Here is a 26,284-nt window from a genome sequence, read left to right on the forward strand (position 1 = left end):
GACCTAATAGCAAGAGTGGCAGAGGTATAAACTTTTTTACCCCACCTATCTAGGTTCCTAGATTCCTTGTCGGAAGGAACATGATTTTTGGTAACAGTGGCTTTAACTCCTTTATGCCCTTGAGAAATAACTTCTGGATCAGCTAGCGGATTTCTGAAAAGAAACAAATGAGAATTAGGAACTCTATAGTACCTGTCAGGTTTCCTGAGAGCAGGAGGAACTGAATTTGGAGTCAAGGAATTTTCCAGAAAAACATCATCAACCACTTCCAACACTGGAGGAATAGCCAGAGGCTTATGCTGAGGCAAATCCAAAAACTCCCTGATCCTTTTCTTAGATTGGGGATAATCCTGACATTCCCATTTAAAATGCTAGAAGTATCAGAACCAGAATAAGACAAAGCCTCAGGAGAGACATCCCTACCCCTTTTAGAAGGAGGAGGCTGTGAACCCCTAATAAGAGTAAAAAGGTCATTAGCCATTTTAACCATTTGAGATTGAAGGGAAAGAGAGGAAACTGGAGCCTGTTTCTTCACAGGCTTACAACTGGAAGATTTACCTGCAAGTCTAAAGGACTCGGGAGGCCTGACAACCGCTGAAGTCATGGTAGAGGTCGTTGGTATGAGCTTGTTGTCCGAACGAAGAAAGGAGGCCTCGGACACCGCAGCCAGCTTAGCAACTCTGGGTCCAGCTAAAGAGGTGACAGGCAGAAGGTCAGAAGACAAAATGAAAGCCAGAGGCCTGGGGAACTCTAAAATGGTCTCAACCGAGTCCTGCAGTTGAAAATCCATGGGCTGCAGGGGCTGCAAAGGCGCCTCAATGGCTACCGCAGGACTGATGACCAACTTAACATCATCCAGAGACTTGACCCTCTGAAGCCTATCATGGTCCTTATCCTTATGCTTCTCAGGGATATCCGAAGCCTGAAGTCCAGCGGACGCCATACCGACAAACTTAGGCCACACTCCAAAATGCTAAGCTAAAAGCTTAGCCTGATAATGAATAGTATGTGAATTAAATGAAGCACAGAGATCACAATTAGAAATGTGGTCAAGGCCTAACCAAATAATACAACAGGAATGAATCTCTATGGGGAATCTGCTTTTCATAGGTAAGACAATTATTAACCTTTTCTGACATTCGTTACGGCAAGAAATGAGGATCCCCAATGGGGTACTTAGCTGTAGTTGACTTCAACTTTGTAGTCGGAAACCAAAAAGGTAAACTGCCGACCAGCACTCATGCAAAAAATGCTTCTGCTTTGGGCTCCACAGCAAGGAAGACTGAGGAAGTGATGTCGGCTGCCTCCTTTTGTATCGGACGTCCTGATGTCCTTTACAACAGTCGACAGCCAATGTCATATTTACTTACCTTTGGTATTCTGGCCAATCGAGGGCTACCAGGAGCCAAATAACCCATTGGTTAGGACTGCAACAGTGAAACATGATGAACATCAAACAACTAGAGAGGGAAAGGTAAAAGAGTAGGCTGAGGCCAAGACGTTTGTGGTACAGGTTACAGATGGACTTCCCTATCAGGGATTGATATTTAAGTTTAGGCAAAGAAAAAGGGATAGGGGATTCCTAAGAGCAAGTCCTGCTATGGTAGAGTTTTTAGCAGAATCTAGAACAGAAGCTGTTGTTTGTTTGTGTCTTTCGGCTTTTCCCAGTTAGGGGTCGGAATAATTAGTAGAGCATATAAAATATTGCATGATAAAGTACAGTTGTACAAGAAACTTACTATGGCAGTTGATGGGTTGTAGATCACCGATGCCCAAGCCAGGTTACCAAAGCTTTACCTTCCTAGGACGTATGTCTTGATAATGACCTCATCTAGTAGGCACCAGGGTATAAAGTTGGACGTATGAACGTGACCTTCAAACCATTTCCAAGCCAGCAGCGGCTTGTTGAAGAAAACCAAAGACAAAGATTGGTCATCTAGGAGGGGCTTAGACTGAAAATGGTACGAAAGTTCATAGGTTCATAGGTTTATACTAGGCTATCTGCCCTAAGGCATTTATAAGCCTAGCCCAAAGTTTTGTGGCTTATGCCACCCCTTATATGAAAAAATACTGTGCCCATTAGTTTGTTGTGCCTCTGTCCAGCAGTGACACAGAGATGATTCCCGGGGTAAACCTACGATCTCTCCCATCCACAGGTCAAGATTTCTCTTGAACAGAGCCAGCGAGGTGCTCTGCCTCACATGGACCGGGATTTTATTCCACAGCATAGGGAGTCTCTGAGTGATAAATCTATCCCTCCAGCACGTCCTATTTATATCCGTGCTAAGGTTCAAGTCGCTTGCTCTAGTGGCTTTGGTGGATTTGGATTTTTTGAGGTGGAGCATGTCCATTAATTCCAGGTTGGACATGGCCTTGTATGTCAGGCACATGTCACCTCTGAGGAGACAGTATGCGACTGAATAGAGCTGGAGTTTCTTCAATCTGGCAGCATATGACAGATTTTGGAGTCCCTTTATCCTTTTGGTGAGGAACTTTTGGGGTCTCTCCAATTGCTGCAGATGTCGGGTGAGATACATCCCGAATGGGGCATTGTACTCGATCATTGGTCTGATAAGTGAAGAGTACAGGGGAACAATGACCTCACTAGATCTGGATGTGAATCCCTTCATGATCAGGTGGGCAATGTAGAAGGTCTTTCTAACCACTTTAGCAACGTGAGTGTCAAAAGAAAGGCCACTGTCAACCTGGGTCCCCAGGTCCCTGATAACCTCTTCTGTGCTTAGTGGATTGCCACCTATATGGTAGCTTGGGGTTACCTTGTTTTTCCCGAAGGGTATGACTATACATTTTTTGGCGTTTAACTTCAGGCCATGGCTCTGGCACCAGCTATCTGTTTCCGTGAGTCCCTTCTGAAGGATATCCGTGTCCGATGCACTTTCCACTATGGCACCCAGTTTGCAGTCATCTGCAAACTTTGTCAGCCAAAGTCCTCCCATGTTGGCCTGTACTTCTGATATTGAGTTTGTATGCATCTGTGCTAGCAAGGCACAGAGCTTGTGCCAATAAGGACAGCCAGGACTGTTCCCCCTCCGGAAAGCTGTAAAATTCATAGATATTGAGTTTGTATGTGTCTGTGCTAGCAAGGCACAGAGCTTGTGCCAATAAGGAGAAAAAAGAAGGGGGATAAGGTGAATGGGAAGGAACACTGCAACAGTAATCAGTAGGACACCTATTGCTATGATAAGTTCTTACACAACTGTACTATGTCCTGACTCAGTCAGTGTTGCAGATTTTTAAACAAATGGGAGATTCCAATACATGCTGAGAGAGAAGGGTTGCAGATTTAATACGAAAAAGTGGACAAGGAGTCCAAAATGCCAGACAGAACAGTTCTGGTAAACACTGTCCTGGACCTGGAGAACGTGTCTAGCTTGTGGTATTTTGTGAAGGTGTGAACAAATGACCAGGTAAGCTGCTTCTAAAATGGACCTGGTACCTCCTTGTAGAAAGCACCTGATGAAGCCACTACTCAAGTGGAGTGTGCTTTTGGCCTCGTGGCTGAAGTTTTTCCATAGCAAGATTAGAAGAAAGAAACATCCATTGAGATCCAGGAAGCAATAGAATGTTTGGAAACTGGTTACTCTAACCTGAAATCCATAAAGGAGACAAATAGCTGATCTGTTTTTTTTCGGATATCCTTGGTTTTGCCCAGGAAAAGCATCAACTGCCTGTGAATGTTGAAAGAGTGTAATATACTACCCCCCCCCCCCCATTTTGGGGGTTGGGGAAAAAAGTAGGCAGACTGATTGCTTGGTTGAGGTAAGCTCACTAACCACTTTTGCATGAAAGCTGGACTGGCCCTGAGGCTTACCTTATCTTTGTGGAAGCTAAGGAAGGGTGGAACAGCCATGGCAGAATGGAATTCTGAGACACTGCGGGCTGAAGTCAGGGTGAGGAGGAGCACTGCTTTCCAAGTGCAGAATTTCAGAGTAGCCAAAGCAGCTGGTTCAAAAGGGGTCATGCATAAAGGAACTTCCCTATCCCTGGGAAGGAGAGAGCATCTGTCCTCTAGGCTAGAGGTGATGGATTCCTTGTGCAGAAAAGCACAGGTGATGCTTGGAGGAGGCAAACAGGTCTATCTAAAGGGTCTCCCCCGTCTGTGAGTTTTTGATATGAACATCTCTGTGTTCAAGGAACATACTTGAGGGTTCTCAAAGTCCCCTGCTTAGAGAGTCTCCCAATACATTCTGATGAGTGGAAATATACATCGCTGTACGTGTAAGATTTAGCTGACCAGGCTAGCTTTGAGACCTCGTGTGCTAGCCTGCACAGGGAATAGGACCTTCTTCCTCTATGCTAGTTTATGTACCACATCACTGTTGTGTTGTCCATGTGCTCGTGCAGAATGACTGGTTTCCAAAGATGTGAGAAAATCTATAGGGCTTGTAGGAATGCCCTAATTTCCTTTAAGTTGATGTGTTCTTTGAGTACATGGGCAGGCCACTGCCCGTGGACTCTGAGGTCTCCTGTCCATGCACTCCCCCATGTCCTGTCTAAAGCATATGTAAATAGGACTTGGTTGTGGGGGGGGGGTGGCTGGAGTGAATAGAAAGCCTGGGTTGAGCATAACCTGGTTTCTCCACCAAAGGAGGTCCTTCTTGATGCAAAGGAGATGAATGTGGGTATTGAGGGGATGAGAGTGCATGGACCACAATGACTTCAGACACCATTGTATTTTCCTCATGTGTAGTCTGAGAGGCTGCACTGGGATGGTGGATGCCATGAGTCCTCTGAGCTTGTTTAGCTGAGCAATGATCCTCACTGGAACGTATTAAGAACTCATTGGCTAGGGAGGTGATGATTTCCTGAGGAATACAGGCATGCATGGCAGACATGACTAGATTAAATCCTAGAACAGTCAGAATGTGGGTGGGAATGAGATGGGATTTTTTTTTTTTTTTTTTTTTGTAATTGATGGTGAATACCAGGAGAGCCAAAAGTCATACAGTATAGTGGAGGTGTTTAGAAGAATGTCCCTGGGTAAACCCAGGAGTAGCAAGCTGCCCAGGTAAAGGAAGATTTGTATGCCCTGAATACAGGAAAATGCTGCTACTGGAGCCAGACACTTTGTGAAAACCCTTAGAGTTGTAGACAGACCAAAGAGAAAACCCTTGGAGTTGTAGAAAGACCAAAGGGCAAAGCAGTAAACTGAAAATGGAATGATCAAATAAAGAACCTGAGAAATTTTCTGCAGGAAGGGTGGATGGGAATATGGAGACAACCATCCTTTAGATCTAAGGATACCAGAAAATCTTGAGGAAGTAGGAAAGGTAAAAGAATTTGTAAGGACAGCATTCTGAAGGAGGAAACTCTCAGGAAGGTGTTCAGCCTGGCAAGGTTCAGGATAAGCCTCCACTGATCCTCTTTCTTTGGAAGATCCTGGAGTAAAATCTCTTTCCTAAATAGGAAGGGGGGGCACCACTTCTATGGCTGCCTTGGCCAGTTAAGTCTTGCATGATAAGGTCTTGCATGCATACCTGACTGGGAGGAGGAGGAGGTACCCCCCCCCCCCCACCTTCCCAAGAGAAAACCTTCTTGATAATGCTTAACACTCTCTTGTCTGAAGTTACTATTTCCCAGAAAGGAAAAGAAAGTCTTCTGGAGGGAAGAGTGGAGGGGTTGGTTTGGGGGGGGGGGGTCGGGTGGAATATAGTCACAGGCAGTCTATTACCAAACTGAGGCCTCCCCAAAGGGGTATCCTTAAGAGTTTTTTCTGTGAATCTTTTCTTAGGAATTTTCATTCACCTATGAAGTGTTCTAGGATCTCTCTAGGCAAAGGAGGTAGATGTTGCTGGATATTTCTAAGGAATTTGGGAAATGTATGCAACAGAATCTGATGGCAATCTTTCACTCTCTTGCCCTGTTCCTGCAAAGCCTTGAAAAGACTGGTAGCCTGTCAGCCAAAAAGGAGATTATTATCCAACAGGAGTCTTGTATGTTAGACTTGAAATCTTCTGGGATAGGTTGGCTTCAAAGCCAGAGATACCGCCTAAACAGTGGCAGCCACCATGAAAGAGGCATCCATGCGATCACATGAAGTTATTAGACTAATGGCCTTAGGGCCCTTACAAGCCTAGCCAAGTTCTACCCTTATTTCCACGATCAGCACCTGCTGCCCCTGTCCAAGAGGCATGCATGTGGAACCTCCAGGATGAATTTACAGTTACCCATCCAATCATACTGAGTGCATTTGAAGAGGACCAATGAGGTGCTCTGTTTGACATGAAGTGGGAGTTTGTTCCAAAGGTATGGTAACCTCGGGGAAACAAATCTGTCCCTCAAGCAGGTTCTATTAACGTCACATAAAAGGTTAAGTTCTTTAGAGCCAGTAACTCATGTACAATATGACTTAAAGAGATGCAGCAATTCCAATAAAGCAGGGTCAGAGATTGTCTTATATGCAAGGCAGAGGATCGCCTCTGAGTAGTCTGTATGAAACAGAATAAAGTGACAGTGATTTCACATGATCCACATAGGACAGATGCTGAAGACCTACAATTTTCCTTGTGAAGAACCTTTGTGGTCACTCCAACTGGTGCAGGTGCTTAGAAAGGTACATACCAAAAGGGGTGCTGTACTCAATTATTGGCCTGATAAGGGAACAGTACAGAGAGGTTATAACAACTTCTTTCTGGAGGCAATGCCCTTACTTATGAGATGAGCACTACAGAATGCCCTTCTTACCACTGTGGAGACATGGTGGTCAAAGGTGAGGTTGCTATCAACCTGTGTGCCCAGGTCTCTCACCACTGAGTGCATACTTAAGGTATTGCTATTGATGTGGTAGTTAGCAGAAACATCGCCCTTACCGAAAGGGATGATACTTTTTTTGCATTGAGTTTAAGGTCATGACTTTGATACCAATCATTCTTTTGTGTAAGACCCTCTTTGTAGGATATTGATATCATTTGGAGATTCTATGACCACTGACAGTTTGCAGTCATCAACAAACTTTGTTAGCCACAGACCTTTAGTTTTTGCTTGTACTTCAAAGAAATAGATTCTAAACAGTAGAGGTCCCAGGACTGATCCCTGTGAAACACCACTGGTTACAGGTCTGCTGTTGGAAGTAGATTCCCCTATTTTGACTATATGAATTCTATCAGTGAGCCAGTTAGTAACCCATCTAATGAAATAAGGGTTGATACCTAGCTAGATGAGTTTGTCAATGATGCCCAAGTGGGGGATAATGCCAAATGCCTTGGGTCAAGGTAGACTGTATGCACAGATTTCCCCTCATCCAGGGCCTTGGTGACTGTCTCACAGAAGTCCACCAGCTTTAGCAGGCATGATCTCCATTTGACAAATTTAGACTGAGTAGGGTCAAGTGTTTGTTGATAAGGTTCATGATGATTCACTCCATGGCCTTGTAGATAATGTTAGTCAGGCTAATAGGTCTACAGTTCCCGGGGTCAGTGGAAGCACCACTTCTGTGCAAGGGAATAATGGTGGCCATTTTCCACTTAGCAAGGATGAAGCCAATGCTTAGACTATGACTGAAAAGAGTACCCAATGGTGTTGCTAATTTTTGTTGGAGCCCATGTAGGACACAGCCTGGGATGTTATCAGGTTCCATAGATGATTGTGCTCCTGGCCTTCAAGAGAACATTAACAACCTACTTTTTAGAGATACAAGGAAGGTGGCAGGGATGTCATGGGGTACACGTGGTGGGGGATGGGGGAGTGAAGTTTTCACAGAACCTGTTAGCCAACAGGTTAGTTTTGCCCACAGGTTCACTATATGTGGTATCATTAACTACCAGTTCAGCACAAATCTGGGCGTTTCCTTTTAGGTTATGGATGTAACTAAAGAACGCCTTATGGCTGTCTTTAGCTGAGAAAGCCAATATGGATTCATAGTTTGTTTTGGAGGACCTCACAAGGAGTCTTATTCACTTGTTTATGCTGATGAGGGAGTGTTCCAGTTTAGGGCTTGCTCTCTCTTACTCTTAGATTGCAATTTCTTCCACTTATTGTAAAGCCTGTTAATGGCAATTGTCCACCAGGCAGGTTTGCTCTTCCTTGAGGAGCTTGTTTTGGTCCTATCAGGTAAGGCCAAATCAATGCAATTATACAGGTGTCTGTACTGTAGAACTTGGCATAGTTGCCAGTTCCATCTGAGGGGTGAGGTGCAGAGAAGCTATTTATACCATCCATTAACAGGTTATAATCTGCTTTGGAGAAGTTTTTTAGTTTAGTTGCTGCTAGCAGGGGTCAGGTGTGATAGTTACTTCAGATGAGATTGATTTGTGGTCAGAATTCACCAGGGAAGACCTCAAAGTGGGTGTGCTACAGTAGTCCCCATATTGGTAAGCACCAGATCCAGGATGTTAGCACCCCTTGTGGGGTGCACTAGAGTTAAAGTCGAGGAACCTTTGGTCAAGTGAGTTTGAGCATGAGTAATTTACCAAGGCAGTGGATGGGTAGATAAAGTCATCCAAAACCATGGTGTGCTGATGTATCCTGATAGACTCAAGTAGCTCTATCTAAACAGGCAGAGTGGGTGCCCTAATTCATGGAGAGGGTCCTGTTGCTTGCAATGACTTGAATAGGTGTCCTACCAATGGTTAATTGCACCTGTAGTATTTCCAGGGAATCATGCTCTTTGACCAATCTGGAGGTGTAGTTATCTTTAATGAAAATTGATACACTGCCTCCTTTAGTTTTCACACCTTCGGTTTGTAATCTGTACGTGTGGAAGGAGGTGTAACCCAGTACGGCTGGGGTGCTCTTCACAGTCTTGAACCCAGGTCTCAGTGACTGCACAAATATCTGCATCTTCCAAGGTGAGGACTGCTTACAGTGAGTGCAGTTTCGTATTAAGACTCCTAGCGTTTAGGCAGCATAACATTGAGGTTGTTTTTAGATGGAGTTTTTACGTCTGGAATTTTGTCCTTGAGACACTGCCTAAAAAGGCACTATGGGGGTGGCAAGAGCTTTAGCCAGTAACGGAAATCCCAGGGGAGACACATGAACACTATCTCTGGCAAAGCACTGAGGTCTGTCGATCATGCCACCCCAGGCTGACAGATACTGGATCCCCTTAGAATGACACCAGAAACTAAGCCAGTTATTAAAGTCAATCATTTTCTGTTTGTGAGGCATCATCCTAGGTGAAGGCAAAATGCTGTTTAAGGCTAGGGACATTCCTGCTCGAGACACACAGTCGGAGAGCTCAGTCATGCCTCACTTCATATAGTCTAGAGAGGTACGTCTCAAGTCGTTCACACCAACACGGACGATGATGGAGTCATAACAGTATCTGTTGTTGAGAGACCTGACTGCATGTGTAATATGGTGTATCCTAGTACCCAATAGACAGCTGACCATGACCTTTTCCTTATTCAGCCTGGTGAAAGGGACATGTGTGTCTCACTATGGAATCACCTATGACTAATATGTTTGGTTTTGTAGCATGCTTGAGTTTGTGTTTGAGAGGTCTCTGGTGTTTAGGCATGTTTCTGGTGAGGACCTTGGCATATGTAGATGTGAGTGATGTGGGTTTGGGGTGGAGTAGGAGGTGAGGTGTGCATGCTGACAACCTCTTCATTGTCATATGTACTAACTGGTGTGTGACAGAGCATGGATTCAAGGTTCTTAACATAGTTGCATCTCTCACATGTTGAGCTTGTGGGGACTAGGAGTAGAGGGTTGTCTGTGAACATGAGGCAGTTGCTACACCACCTCAGGATGCCAATGTCGACTAAGCTGGCTGGGGAAACAGTGGGTAATTGTTCGTCCATAGTGTTAGGTAAATTTATATGGTCAGGAAAAGAGGTCACACTTAAGAATGGCTAGCGGGTGAGGGGTGTGTCGGTACCTCTGAGGCTAGGTTTAGTGTTCCACCTGATAGTAGAGCAGGGTCAAATAAAATAAAACTCTGTAGGACCACAAGTTAATTACCAAGGGAAAATTTAACAAGCAAAACATTTGCATCTAAACCACCAATGGTGACCATCGCTATGTGGCAGTCCACGATGGTGCATTGCAAGCAGACAAGTGCAAACGCAGGCCTTAAACAAAACAAGAGATAACCCTTTTAACTAAAACTAGCCAATAAAGGTGCTCTCTCTGAGCACTACTCCAACCACCATCGATAAGATGGGACCCAGACAGCACTCTCCTCCCACAAGGGTGCAGAAGGGCCTTCACCTACAAGGATGGCTTGAATTTGATGCTCAGAAGTTACAAAACAGACCCAGAAACAGCAAACCTGGAACTGGGTTATGCTACAGCTAAAGTAGTACAGTATACAGTAAAATGTGGCAAAAAACAGTTCAGACAATTCAAGCACAGAGTAGAATACAAATACAAATTAAATATGCAACATAAGAGCAAAAGCAGGCATTTACAGTTAGTTGGAAGCAACAAATGCCTCATATCATCCAGTATCTCTGTGAAGATATGATTTTAGTGCTCAAGTGATACCAAACAGTCTAGATTCAGCAAGTGTGAATCTAGCCTATGCTATAAAATGCAGAAGTACAAGAAATTCAAAGTGCATAAAAGCACAGTCATAACAGCAAGAAACCGTTTAAATAAAGCAGCAATTTACTAGAAATTCCCAGCTTGAAGGGTGTAGGTCACACTCTCCCACCACATGAGTCTAGACACAAACCTTCCTAATGTAAAACAACTGGTTTTAGAGCCCAGATGCTTAAGCCACAACTAAAACACTTCAGAATACAGACACAATAGGCCTTCAACCAGCAATTTCCGGCTTAGAAGGGTGTAGGCTATCCTCTCCTGCCACAAGAGTTTAGACTATGAATCCTCCTAATGTAAGGTAACTGGTTTGGAATCCAAGTGCTTAAACCAGAATAAAGACACTTAGAATAACAGGCACAATAGACCTTCACCAGCAATTCCCAGCTCAGAAGAGAGTAGGGCACACTCCCCTGCCACAAGAGTCTAGACCTCAACCTTCCCAATGTAAAATAACTGGTTTGAAGTCCAAGTGCTTAAACCAGAACTAAGACACTTTCAGAAAAACAGACACAATCATCCTTCAACCAGCAATTCCCAGCTTAGAAGAGTGTAAGCTATCTTCTCCTAGCAGCATACTTTGCCTGGCTAGTAAAGACTGCATATGCTGTTTTGACTCCAGTGTCTGCGGCTCTGACAGTCTTGCATCATGACTGAACTGGAGAGAATATGCATTTGGTTACTTGAGTATGGTAGTTTACACCTCTGAAGACTAAAGTGGAATAAGTATAAACTTTCTTAACCCACCTGTCCACTGTACGACTGTCCTTGTCACTGAGAAGAACATTTATGCCAGAAAGCAACTTGGAATCTGAGGCCCGAGAAACTGCAACTGGGTCTGCCACAGGGTTTTTGTAGAAGTAACTCAGGTTAATCAGAAACTTTATAGAACCTATCTGGCCTTTTTGGAGCAGGAGGCTGAGAATCTGATACCAAAGAATTGGCCTGAAAGGCATCCAGGTAAGCATCTAGTACTGGGAGAACTGGAGGAGGGGCTGGAGTGCCCACCTCTAATAATTTGTTGCATCTCTTTTTGCACTTAAGACACTTGTCTAGACTGCTATTCAAAATGTTTCATCATGCTTTGTAAGGTTTCTCCAAAGGCGGCCTCTTCTAGGGGGGAATCTGGAGAGAAGGAGTCTCCTTCATCTGAAGAAATCTATTCTGAAGAGTGTAACTGGGATGAGTAGTCGAGAGAAAGATCAGAATCCTTGTCCCTCCTTCCTCATCAGAGAAGGACGAATCTAAGGCTTATTTGTATGAAGTAGGCTGAGACCCAAAGAAAGGTGGCTTCAGAGACATGATTTCCTTGAATAACTCCTGAGAAAAAATCTTTCTCCTTCGATGCAGAAGGTGATGTCAAGTGTTTAAGTTTTTTTCTTTTTTTGGGTGACATCAGCCTGAATTAGATTAGGGAGGTCTTAGCCTTGGCACATTTCAATGAGGGAATCTGGAATCTCTCCCCAAAAGGATCTGAGGTATTCCTTGAGGGCCCTCAAGAGATGTGGTTCATCAGAGGGACTCAGTCATCTGCAAGACTTCAGGAGCTGTACCTGCCTCTGGCAGGGTCACAGTAAAGGGCATGTGAGAAGACGACTGGCATACTGCAGGTCTGACCACCTCAGCAGGTACGTTTGATTCTGAGATGAAAAAAGGAGAATACTCTCTAGGTCTTTTTAATTTTTTTTCTTTGGCTGGAGGCTAATGCATAGGCCTTCCTACATGGTGGAATGGGCCAAGCTTTTCAGGCATTGGGTCTTGAAGAAGGTGTTAAGTGTGAAACATTTAAGCTATAGGGTTTTAGGAATGAACAACTGACAGCTGCAGCAGGATTTATAGTCACCAAGAAAACTGCACACTCACTAAACTGATGAAAAAGCACAAATATTGACTGTAATACTTTTAAGGATGGATCTCCTTTGTGTCAACACACGAAGTTTATTAAATATATAAGGTTGCCAAAGAATGTAGAAACCCAAATGGGATACAATCCACGTACTGTCCGTGTTTAGGAATAATGTCTAATTAATTGTCACAGGCAATATAAAGTGCATAAAACAATGTAAAATAAAACCAGACCTGGGTTCCAGTCAGTTGAAAAATGATAGGAAAATTTCCGTTTTTTCGTTTTTCCGTTAATTCTCTTCTGTAAAAAAAACTCTCAGGATGGCCAGCCCTGGTAGCGATGTTGTAGCTTTTTTTATGTGAGGAACACAGTGAAACGCTGTTAATAATCAACCATCATAACCAAATGTGGCTTGGTGTAAATATTCTGTAAGTGTGTCCAACAGTCCGTCCAAGTCACTAAGGTGCAATGCGACCAACTGTCCGCCCAAAGCTGTTGGTGTAGGCAGACTTTAAGTGCAGGTCCGCCCAAAGCCGTTGAAGTAGTCAGACTTTTAGCACAAAACTTTAAACATAAGTCACGAACCCAGTCCGGTGAAGATAAAGATGAAACGAAATAAAGTCCAAAATAGCAGGGTATTCCCACAGTTCACAAGAGCACACTGACAAAATGATGTTAAATGCAACCACGCGTTTTTCGTTCAGATATGTATCTGAACTTCATCAGAAAAAACCCTGATGAAGTTCAGATACATATCTGAACGAAAAACGCGTGGTTGCGTTTAACATCATTTTGTCAGTGTGCTCTTGTGAACTGTGGAATACCCTGCTATTTTGGACTTTATTACGTTTCATCTTTATCTTCACCGGACTGGGTTCGTGACTTATGTTTAAAGTTTTGTGCTAAAAGTCTGACTACTTCAACGGCTTTGGGCGGACCTGCACTTAAAGTCTGCCTACACCAACAGCTTTGGGCGGACAGTTGGTCGCATTGCACCTTAGTGACTTTAAGCCGTACTCTGCTACGGCAGTTTTTCATCGCCTGCATTCTATTTTTGTACGGAAGCTACAACACTGTCACAGTGCGCCTACGCCAATAGTTTTGGACGGACTGTTGGACACACTTACAGAATATTTACACCAAGCCACATTTGGTTATGATAGTTGATTATTAACAGCGTTTCACTGTGTTCCTCACATAAAAAAAGCTACAACATCGCTACCAGGGCTGGCCATCCTGAGAGTTTTTTTACAGAAGTGAATTAACGGAAAAACGAAAAAACGGAAATTTTCCTATCATTTTTCAACTGACTGGAACCCAGGTCTGGTTTTATTTTACATTGTTTTATGCACTTTATATTGCCTGTGACAATTAATTAGACATTATTCCTAAACACGGACAGTACGTGGATTGTATCCCATTTGGGTTTCTACATTCTTTGGCAACCTTATATATTTAATAAACTTCGTGTGTTGACACAAAGGAGATCCATCCTTAAAAGTATTACAGTCAATATTTGAGGATTTATAGTCACGTTCGGGGCCTAGACACAACAGGCACCTAGTGTGCAAGTCTTTGGATGGAATTTGCCTACCGCACTTATCCCTCCTAGCTGACATCTGACAACAATTAAAAAAATGGTAAAATATTTAGAAGGAAGCATCCCCAACAGGGCACGTATCTGATCTAACAAGCAAATATACAGTACAGAGTCCATCAGGTGCAATATCCTGCATTCAGGCTGGCCCTGAGATAATAGGAGGATCACATACATATATCTGACTTTAGATCCTGACACCTACAAGCTGAGGTCATCATCCAGACATATGTCCTGCGAAGGTAAAGCTTTGGTACAGATGTCAGGGAGCTACAACCATCTGTTCAGAATACTGCAATAGTGCCTCAGTCAAGACATCAATAACATTCAATTAGAGGAGGTTAGAAAAATTTGGAAGGAGAGATTGGAAAAGCAAAAATGGGAAAATCTATGGATGGCTCGCAAGTATGCAATAAAGTCCAGAAGGTTTAATTTAAGATTTTTGTGTGTTTGCATAAGTATTTTTGTATCCCAAGCAGATTTCAAAAATGTTTTTCTGAGATACATAGCAAATGTTGGAGGTGTGATGGGGAAGAAAGAGGAAATTGGGAACATGTTTTGAGACTGTAATGAGTTGGCAGATTTAAAAAAATTCCCTACAAAGTACTCTCTCAAATAGTGTGAGTAAATTGCTGTAACTAAGGAAATTATTCTTTTAAACTGTAATGCAGGATCTGAATTGCCTAGACATAAAAAGGCCTTGTAAGTTTAATTCTATTGGCTGCCAAAAAAGCAATTACTAGAAAATGGAAATCAGCATCTAAACCAAATGCATTTGAAGTACTGAAGATTGTAAAACAGATACAAGAACTGGAAGAGGAATCTTTAGAAAAAAGAAGGAGCAAATTACATAGAAATGCATGGAAATTATGGAAACAAAACACGCAAAATAATGCTCAGGAAGGGGAGGTGTGATGTTTAAAAGAAGGTAGGAATTGAGGTAGTTATATAATGTTGGAGTGAAAGACCGTTGTTATAAAGAACGAAAACATGCAATGTATAATGTGGGTAAATGGAAAAGATTTTAAATATGGACTGCTTTCTTTTCTAATAATATATGTGTGCCTATATCTTAAGTGATACTTTAATAAAGGTGTTTAAAAAAAGGCATGTGACTTGGACAACCACCGACTTTTACAGATCACGTTTTAGGAAGGAAGCAAAAATGGTTTTAAACAACCTTCTTGGCAGATCTTTTATCATCAGTATAGGCTCTTCCCTCTCTTCTTTAGCACCAAAGACCAACAGAGTCCCATAACGGTCACTGATAGCTTCATTGTCCTTATTGCTCTTTACCAACCCTCTTACATTCTGACATTCCAAACCTCAAAATACCTCTCTGTAACAATGGTGTGGTTATTTCCAGAGCCTTGCCTTCCTATGTTACCATGGGAAACACAGCACAAATTGGCCTTACTAAACCTTAAATGTGGGTTGTAGAAAATGGTTTTAGTCCATATTAAGAAAGCCAAAAAATATTCTCTGGAACAGTGCCACAGTAGAAATTCATCTCTCTAAACTGGACTATCACTGAATCTGCATAAAGCCTTGAAACAACCTCATGGCTAGAACACATTGCTCTGACTATCTCATAACAAACAAAAGCTAAAACCAAGGCTTACATTCTGGGTCCCAAAAATGGCACTTTTTTATGTTCTTCCAGACAGAAATACACTACAGAAAGGAACAAATTGCACCACCACAATTAGAATAAAATCTCCTCCTAAATGTCTCTTCATTGCATAAAAATCTAGACCTCATAACAAACAAATGTACATACAATCTGTAGTATTATCAAATTAGTTCCAAGGTGTTACTGCTCTACCCTCAATAAATCAAATAGCCCATTAAAAATGATTTACTGCTCAGCTCCTTACTTTTTAGATATTTGAAAGTGGAATCTCATCCACACCTGTAAAACTAACCCTCATACCCTGCCAATACAATATCATATCTCAAGCCAATAAAGACACTGTTAAAAGAGCCACAGAATACAATTCACTCCAGCAACCAGCTTTTTTTAATGTAAGGACAAAAAATCTGAGAGTCTTGTGCATCCTTCCTTAGAGGCACTTCTGATCATAAACATTTCATCACAACTAATGTATCTGGAATGAAGCGTTCCAGGACCAATGCACTCATTTGGTAAACTAATTTGAATGACTAAGTAAATAAATGCTGTGACTTCAATATTTACTTTGTCAGATAATTATCTGTCTTTATCTAATTCCCTCCTAACTGATGCAGTTCCTTGATTTACAGCTTTCTCATACTACTTTATTTCAAGTGAGACTCCCCCATGCTTCTTTCCTTTAAGAAGCCATGTAAATATATCTGTAATATTTTATTGTGTATGTTACAAACTTTAACTTCTGTTTTGTCTAACTGAACATGTGCAAATATTTGCTACTGTATTACTATAAATCCTACTAAAGTACTGTATTAATATAAATCCTACTCACAATCCCCCCAGCTATTAAATATCCACTCCCTTGTGTAAACACCCACTTTCACTATTATTAACCTATACTAGCCTCAGTGTATACATAGTTAAATTTACCTTCTTGCCCAGTCGGTATACCTGCAGTTGCCGATACTTTTTTCTACTATCAGTTCTCTTGCCCACTCCGTTCCCCCTTCGGGCTCACTCCACTCCCCTACCCTACCCCCAAATCCCACCCACCCCAGTACTCCTATCTTTATTCTAACCCTGTATCTCCTCCCCTTCCCCTTAGCCAATCCTGGTCTCTACCCCTCCCCCTAACATTCTTCAATTACATAATCCTCCCCATCTCCATCTCTTTTCTGCCTGAACTCTCAGCCTTACTCCTCCCCTTCTCACTAAACTCCCCTATCATCCCAGCTTCCTGCTCCAAATTTAAATTACTCTTATTAAGAATGACTCCTCCACTTCCACAAACTTCCCTTACCCCTTATATAAGCATTGTCCTCCTGTCTTCAATGCAACTTCCTATTCCTTTTACAAACTACCGCCTTCCTTTTCTCCCCCCACCTCCTCCACTCTCACCCATCACCACCCCATCACTTCTCACTCCCACAATACACCCCTCTCTCTACTTCAACCTAACCATCTTCACTATTTTAAACAAACTTCTAAGCATTTCATTTAAACCTCCTACAACCAAAGATAAATTGTCTGTCCTACTAAATACTAGTTGTAAACCAAAGGTCCTGCGCTATTCTTTCTCTAACTGGCTTGCTCTAGCAGGAGACATTCACCTCAACCCTGGACCCAAGTCCAGCAACAATCTCACTCCCCCTATCTCTTCAAATAATACCAACCACAAATACCTCAAACTCATTACCATTAACTCCCAGAGTATAAAAAACAAAATAGCACTCTTCCATGCTTGGCTTAATCATACTCTACCAGATATAGTAGCAGTTTCAGACAACATGGCTAAAACCCCACATTGCTACTAAACCAGCACAGTTCCTGATGCCAAACAGCAGGACTAAACGCCTCCCAAACACACTTATGCTTGTTCTGGAAGTCAAAGGCAAAAACAACAAGCTGCTACTAAGCCAACACAGTTCCTAATTCCAAACAGCAGAACTAAACACCTTCAATAAGCACAGTCAGAGAGGTGAAACTCATCAAAGATAAACCCAGCCAGATAGCCAAACTCACTGAAGCAGGTCTTTTTAAATTCCAAAGGGATAAGCAAACAAGACGCCAATAAACAAACGACTTCAATTTTATTAAGCACCACAATACTACTTTCTGTCGGCGCCCCATCAGCATTCTCATTAATAGGTCTATCCAGGAATCTTATGTCCCCAAATTATGGTGTGCTGCTTTTATCTTACCCCTCCACAAAGGAGGCAAAATTAATAGCATCTCTAACTTCCAACCAATACCCATTCTTTCCCCAATTTCAAAATCCTTGAAAAATGCATCCACCAGCAACTCATACCTTACCTCATCAATAATCAACTCCTCACCCCTAGACAACACAGCTTCTGTCCTGGCCACAGTACAATAACTGCTCTCCTCTCTTTCTTAGACATAGTCAACCGTGCCCAGAACTTTGGAAATATTGTCTCCACTGTTTTCTCGATCTTTCCAAGGCATTTGACACTCTCTCATACCCATCTTCTGAATCACCTTTCAAGCCTCAATCTCTCCCAAAAATCCCTTACATGGTTCAATAGTTAACTCTCTGATAGATCCCAGGCTGTAAAATGGCAAACTGGTACCTCAACCTTCCTTCCAACCCCAACCGGGGTCCCCCAGGGGTCTATACTCAGACCAATGCTCTTTAATATATTCATCAATAGTTTTTATGCTGCAATTCCAAACACTCAAATAGTGCAATATGCAGACAACTCCACTTTAGTCTGCTTTGCTCATAGCCTTCCCGAGCTCCAGGCAAAAACACAGTTGGCCTTCACAACTACAGAGAACTGAATGCTTCAAAACCATCTCTCCCTTAATGCCAATAAATCCAAAATCCTTCTTTTCTTCCCCCTCAAAAGCCCTCTCTCTCAGCAAACAATCCTTCAATATCATCAGCCATACCAACTCCACTACAGAAGTAGTTCCTTTTGCTAAACTTCTTGGGGTTACCATTGATGAACACCTGACGTTCGATACACATGTCCAACTAAATATTAAGAAAACTCATCAGAAACTTGGTATGCTATACAGAAACTCTCACTTTCTCTCCCCTTCTACTAGGCAAACTCTCGCCACTACCTACATACTACCATCACTACTGTACGGTGCTCCACTACTAACAAACCTCTCTTCCACCATCTCTGCAAAACTAGAAATCTGTTACAACAAAATCTCTAAATTTGCTACTAAATCTAACCACTCCTCGCATCACTGTACCTCTCTCCAAATGCTTAACTGGATAGAGCTTCCCAACTACCTTGACTACCTCCAAATCAATACAGCCCACAAATTAATCTTTAAACCTACTGCATGCCCTGCTCTAGCAAATATCTTACCATCTTACACACCTCACAGACCCCTAAGATCTGCCCAACAAAATCTACTTTCTGTATACAAACCAAAACATCCTGCTGGCCAGTTTCTATTATCCTTTTCCTTAGCCAAAAAATGGAACTCTCTCCCACCCTCACTACGACTCTCTAAAAACTTCAAATCCCAGCTCTTTTCCTACCTCTCCCATAATTGGAAATGTAAATGCACCCTACCTACCTAATCTTGCTAATGTCCCTATTCTGCTAATTCTCTCCTATACATGTACTTCCACGTGTACCTCTACACCTTGCTTTTTTTCCCTCTACAGCTTCTCCTTTCTCAATTGAACATACTATATCAAAACCTTGAATGTATATAATGTAAATACTGTACATAGTTTTGTAACTCTACTCTCTCTCACTATTTGGAAATGTTCTCTTTTATTTCTACCTACATACTAACTTAATGCTAAGAGATGCTGCTAACTAGCTACATTAATCATCTCTGGCACGTCTGTACTCCACTTTTGCCACTAAACAACTGCCTCGCTCTACTTACACCAGATTATTTTTCTACTAAACAACCACCTCCTTCTCTATTTCTCAAATTCCTCTCTCTTCTCACCAGAATCTTGAATTTATACTTAGTAAACATTGCACTTTCCTCCTTTATTTCTTCCACATTCTACAACACCTATACTTCTATCTTTCAAATATTCAGTCTTTGCAACTAACAGAAGACTTACAATTTCATAGTTTTTAATATTTTGTCTGCTTACTCCACTGACTCTCTAATCAACTACATATATGTAATGAAGAGTATTCATTTTTTTTTTCAATTGTAATTTGCTATTTCTCAGTATATAATTCTACGTTTGTTTTAAATTATCATATGTTTGATTTACTTGTATGTATTATGGAGCTTTTCTCCCCGGGCCTCCACTGAAAACGGGCTCTTTGAGCCCAGTGGGCCTCCCCAGTTATCAAACTGGAAATAAACAATAAATAAATTTGCACACTATGTCTGATCTTAATCTTCTATTGCACAGCATCTAGGTTACATCATAAATAAATCTGTCTTGGCTCGGTACATTACCCCAGTCAACACATTAAAAAACACCTTTACTAGTGACACGGGCAAAATTACATTTATATGAAAGTAATCAAACCATATTAACAAGTTCACATTTACAAATTCACATCACATATATTGTTCCATACGATATAAGCAAACCACTGTTACATAAACAGGTCAATTCCTGCCTTGTCATAAACCCCATTCCTCCTCCAAAACATTTTTCTGCATGGATTGTTCCCACAATTTTCCATTTTTTCTATGTAATTTACTCCTATCCTTTTCTAATGATCTCACGTCCAATCAACACATTTTTGAATACATAAATCAATGTGCTTAAATTTAAACACAGTGATGTAAATTAAAGGAAATGGCATACAACATAAAATTTAAAAAGGAGGCAAATGTGCAATAAATGAGATACCTAGCGATAAAGTTACGAATGCATGCCGTCACTAATGTAGTAGCTAGCCTGCATTAGGATGTAGGGCCAAAGGGAAAAGCAAAATTGTGAACAAAACAAGGTACAGTTGAAGTGTAAGGCAAGTGACTTCACATAAAAGCAATACATATGACCATCATCCACACCATGATGTTCAGAAAGTTGGCTTTGCATTACAACTGTACAAATTACAATGCCATGGACAAAGTACGATTTTCTTCCAATACATGCTTCAAATTAGGGACCCTCAATGAAAAAGATATGAAACACATATGTACTAAGACTTGTCTTTCAAGCAGGCATCAAAACATAAATGTACAACTTACAGCAGTTCTTCAAAGTTTCAAGGACTTGTATGAGAACATCTGGTTGACTCAACTAAAATAAAAACAAAAATGCCTTAGCAACATTGTCATTCTATGTAACCAAACTGTATTAAATGTACATCACGTGTTAAAATACAACATGCTAGTTTTTACTATTCTAACAAAGAACTCTGAGTGACACAAACTCTCACTGCCTATTCCTGATAAGAAATAGTTTAATATGACATGCCACTATCAAAACCCAGTGCTACAAAAACATGTTAGATTATACAGGTTGGAAGACTGCTGCCTGTCCTAGCACTACTGAAAAGCAGCGAAAACGCTGTAAGGTAAGCAGGGGATGGAGATGCTTGACATTCTAAGAATGGCTCTGCTTCTTCAGGGTTGTGAGTGTGTGACTCACCAGCACTGAAACAACATTTAGAGTGTGTGGTGGAGCAACAGCAATCAGCTGACAAAAAATGGTGGAAACGTTATCTGTCATCAGCTGCCTGAAAGAACACGAATACTTATAAGCATCTGATAATCTGACACACTTGTAGCAGAGAATGTTAGTGTTTACAGTTTACACTCAAAAGCCCATTCCTGCAGAGGAATGAAGTCCAAACTGCAGCCTAGAAGACCAATATTCAAGTCAGCAGCATAGGCACTAGAGGGAGTGGGCTACAGAGGTTGAGTTGAGCAGCAGATGCCATCTTGCTCATTCTCAGGAAGAGGATACTCCATGGCACACAGCACTGGAAACAACTGTCAATGGCTGAGAGCATCACCTGTCTGTAATGGCCAGGTTGGCTCATGCTGTTAATGCAGAACACTGATCCGTGGAGAGAAGGAAGGTGGAAGGGTGCATGACAGTATGCAATCCTCATCCTCCAGACTAGGCAGCAGCTGTGAGCCAGCAAGCAACGTGAGGGAGAAACAGGTTGGTCATTCCTTGAAACTTGAAGCTGTCCCACTCCACTCTTGTTAGAGGGTTGATTATAAACTTCAAAGGCAGGAACACACTGCCTGCAGGGGTCTTACCTAGCCCAGAGATGCCTGGCTACAGACAAAGATGGAATAATGGGCTGACTAGGTGCATGCAGGCAAGCCTTTGGGAGGTAGGGAAAGCAGCAAATATAGTTAATTCCACCTCTCTGTTCCTGCTGCATTATGGAGTAATGAGTATGAGCTCTGCTGCTAAAGGTCAAGAGGAAAAGGGAACATGTGCATCATTACTACGAAGACATTTACAATTTCATAATTAAACTAGCAGAATTAATTATTGATACTGAACCACAGACGGTACAAGGGGAACATAACCACAAAATAAAAATGCAAAACAGCTTCCAACAGAATCTATGTTACCAAACATCACTGTTTTCCAAGGGGACTCCCATTCCCTCCACTCTGCAATGGGACTATTCTGCCTCCACATATTTGGTGGTGTTGAAATTTTAAAGGTTTACCTTTATAAAGGTGATACACAGTCGGGTGAACAGCAAGTGTTCAAATGGCTGTTTGCAAATTTTGCAAACACCAAAAGAAAAAAGGTTCGAATGTGCAATGAGCGAATGCAGAGTGACATTCGGTCATTGCATATTCGACATCGTGGGGCGGATTGCACTATAGTGGGGATCGGGAAATGGTTCCTTTCCCCACTGTAGTGTGATCTCGGAGTTAGAATAATAAAGTAGGGGGGGTGTAGCGGGTGCAGCCCCCCCCCCCCACATGGGGGGTGCATGGGGGCTTGACCCCTGCTTTACACTTCGTTTTTTTTGTTTGACATTACTGTTCGAAAAACAGCAAATCTGCTTTTCGATTTGCTGTTTTTTGAACATTAAGGACTGTTGACGTTTTCACTTTCGTGGTTTCGAGTCGCTCATACGAGCACTTGAACCACTGCAATTCAAGTTTATGAAGGTAAATCATTTTAAATCATACTTTAATGTTAATAAACATTAATTTACTGGGAGCCAAATTGAGTCAATGCATTTTTGAGAAGATAAAGTACAGTTTTGTACCTACCATAAATGTAGATGTTTGAAGATCCACATTGCTGCAGTCCTTACACTTGGGTAGTCCGCTGTCCTCGGTCGGCCCGAATATCAAAGTATAAGGCTGACGTCGGTCAAGGCGCATTTGACTGACATCAGGACGTCAGGGTACAAATGCGCATGACCGACGTCATATCCTCAGTCTTTTCTTGCCCCAGATGTCAGAAGACCCTAAAAAGAAAGGTCAAAACCAAAAGACAGCAAACAAACAACCAACCACCCTTGCACTAATTATATGTACAATATATATACAATATACACAATATTTACAACCCAACCCACACAACCACCTCTAACTACAGAGGGGAAGGAGGGAGGGTAAATTGGACTGCAGCAATGTGGATCTTCGAACATCTACATTTATGGTAGGTACAAAACTGTACTATGTTCTTCATCTCACATTGCTGCAGTCCTTACACTTGGGTAGAATCCCAAAGCAGAGGTAAGGGAGGATGGCCAAACTACAAGGAAGCAGGAGCTGCCAAAATGCCCTGCAGAACAGCAGTGGCAAAACCAGCCCTGGATTTAGAGTAAAGTGGCAGGTGATAATGCCTAGAGAAAGTATGCACTGAACTCCAAGTAGCTGCCTCCAAAATATCCTTGGTTGCCACTCCCTCAAAAGGCTGTCAAGTGGCAGTAGCCCTAGTGGAATGAGGCCTAATCCCAGCTGGAATCTCCTTGCCATGATGGGAATAACAGAAAGCAATGCAAAACCCAATCCACTTAGAAATAGTTTGTTTTGACACAGGCTTGCCCTGAGAACTCAAAGCAAAAGAAACAAACAACTGCTGAGACTGCCTGAACCCTTTAGTTCTGTCCAAATAATATCGCAACTGCCTATGTACATCTAAAGTGTGCAAAATCTTTTCCCCTTTATTTTGGGGATTTGCATAAAAAGTAGGCAAATGAATAGTTTGGTTTAAAGCCACACTAGAAACCACCTTAGGCATAAAGGAAGGATTAGTACGCAAAGATACCCTATCCTTATGGAAAATCAAGAAAGGCTCAACCGCCATAAGGGCCTGTAATTCAGAAACCCGTCTTGCAGAGGTAATGGCCAACAAAAGGGCAGTCTTCCATGATAAATATTTCAACTCAGAAGTAGCTGCAGGCTCAAAAGGTTGTAGAGTGAGTTTCTCCAACACAAAATTGAGATCCCAAGCAGGAGTAGGAGCTCTACGTGGGGGTCTTATATTCTTTGCCCCTCTAAGAAATTGCTTGAACAAAGGATGAGAAAACAATGGAGGGTCACATTCATAGTGAGCTGAAATTGCTGCAGCATGAACCTTAATAGAAGAGAAGGACAAACCTTTGTCCAGTAACTCAGTAAGATACTGAAGAGCCACACTTAAATTAGGCTCAGAAACATCAAAATCCTTTGCTGCACTCCAAAATAAAAATCTCTTCCATTTATCTGCGTACACTTTCCTTGTACTAGGCCTTCTAGCTTCCAAAATCACATTCAAAACTTGTTGTGGAAGTTGAGACCCTCTATGGTTCAAAACAGAATATGCCAGGCTGTTAGGTGAAGAGAGTGAAGTTTGACATTGAGCAAATGGCTGTCCTCCTGTGACAACAGGTGTGGAATCGAAGGCAAAGGCCATGGAGGCTTCCGTACCAGACTTCTCAGTAATGGGTACCAGTGCTGTCGAGGCCAATCTGGAGCTATTAAAATCATCCTTGGCTTGTCCTGTCTGACCTTTAGAAGTACCTTTTGGGAGGAGAGGCAGAGGTGGAAAGGCATACACATGAAGATTGCTCCAATTGAAAGAAAGAGCATCCACTTTCCAAGCTGTGGGATGAAACCTTTTGTGCAAAACTTTGGCAGCTGATGGTTTAGTGGAGAAGCGAACAGATCTATGTCTGGAGTTCCCCATGACACTGTCAATTTCTGAAATACAAGAGGATCCAATTTCCACTCGTGGGGATCCATAATTGCCTGCTCAACACATCTGCTAAGGAGTTCTGTGCTCCTGGCAGAAACCTTGCCTGAAGATTGAGCTGTAAACTGAGAGCAGTCTCCCACAAAATCATTGCTTGCCTGCATAGAGGATAAGAATGCGTTCCCCTTGCTTGTTGATGTACCACATGACAGTTGTGTTGTCTGTTAGAATCAACACCTGCCCTGGAAGAAGTAAATCCTTGAAAGCTATTAATGCAAACTGGACTGCTAACATCTCCTTCAGGTTGATATGTAGATGTTGTAGTCTGGCAGGCCACTTGTCTTGTATCCACTTTCCATTTAGATGAGCTCCCAAGCTTTGTCTGAGGCATCTGTCGTTAAAATCTGACTCGCCTCTGGCCGGGTCACAGAGAGTCCCTTGTTTAGGTGACATTCCTGAGCCCACCACAAAGATTCCTTTTGAATGCAAGGTATTATTTGAATGACAGTGTCCAGATCCTGGCAGTGCTGTGTCCATACATTTTTGAGATACCATTGCAGCTTCCTCATATGCAGTTTGGCATTGGGAAGCACCAGAATACAAGATGCCATGAACCCTAAGGCTTGAAGGACTGTCCTTGCAGTCAGCCCGGACTGATGAGATAGTTGATGGAAGTAAAGGGAAAGACTCCTTTGTTTGTCCGGGGTTAAAAAGGCCATCTGGGATGCTGTATTCAGTCTTACACCCAGAAAGCACATGTCCTGAGAGGGTACTAGACTGGACTTTATTTCGCTCACAGAATACCCCAGGCATCTTAGCACTGCTATCACATATTCCAAATGATGAAGAAGCTCTTCCCTTCCTTGAGCCAGAATCAGGCAGTCGTCCAAATAAGGATAGATCTGTATTCCTTTTAGCCTGAAGAAAGCTATCACTGGAGCCAGAACTTTCGTGAATACTCTGGGCGCAGTAGATAAGCCAAAGGGCAATGCAGAGAACTGATAGTGAGAAGTCCCAGCTCGAAAACGCAGATACTTCCTGCAACTTAGTCTGATAGGAACATGAAGGTAAGCCTCCTTGAGATCCAAAGTTACCATCCAATGATCTTTGCCCAGCAGAGGTAAAAGCTGTTGTAACGTCAACATTTTGAACTTGGGAATGTCCAGATAAGTGTTCAGGATAGATAAATCCAAAATTGGTCTCCACGTGTTCCCTTTCTTTGGTACTAGGAACAGGCGAGAATAAAATCCTAGGCCCACTTCTGGCATAGGGACCGGCTGTATGGCCCCTAGTTGAAGTAACAGAGAAATTTGCTTGTGAGCCTCTATTCTTTGTTGAGGAGGAACGTCTGGCATGCCTCTGAAAGGAGGCAAGGTATGGAAATAAAACCTGTAACCTTGGTGTATGATATCCAATACCCATCTGTCTTGGGTAATCAAACTCCCATTTTCTTTGAAAAGTGCCAACCTTCCTCCCAAAGGTGCTGCCAGACGAGAAGGCTCTGGCAGCCGAAAAGGTAGGTCATTGGGTCTGTTTACGAAAGGACTGACCCCTGCCCTCACCTGAAGACTGTGCAGGAGAACTCCCTGTTCTAGGCCTGAAAGAGCCCTGAGCTCTGCC

General features: G+C 42.3%; 1 protein-coding gene across 1 annotated transcript in view; it reads right to left on the reverse strand.

The window, feature by feature from the left end:
* Window positions 1–26,284, reverse strand: part of TUT4 (terminal uridylyl transferase 4) — a 3,240,181-nt gene that overhangs the window by 2,933,416 nt on the left and 280,481 nt on the right. Inside the window, exons 5-6 of the mRNA XM_044086854.1 lie at window positions 20,746–20,797; window positions 18,224–18,228 (exon numbers count right to left, since the gene is read on the reverse strand). Of these exons, the coding sequence (XP_043942789.1) occupies window positions 18,224–18,228; window positions 20,746–20,797 (57 nt within the window). The remainder of the gene's footprint in view (window positions 1–18,223; window positions 18,229–20,745; window positions 20,798–26,284) is intronic.

The sequence above is a fragment of the Protopterus annectens genome, chromosome 10.part0, assembly GCF_019279795.1.
Source record: "Protopterus annectens isolate FY-2018-M chromosome 10.part0, PAN1.0, whole genome shotgun sequence".
Lineage (NCBI taxonomy): Eukaryota > Metazoa > Chordata > Ceratodontiformes > Protopteridae > Protopterus > Protopterus annectens.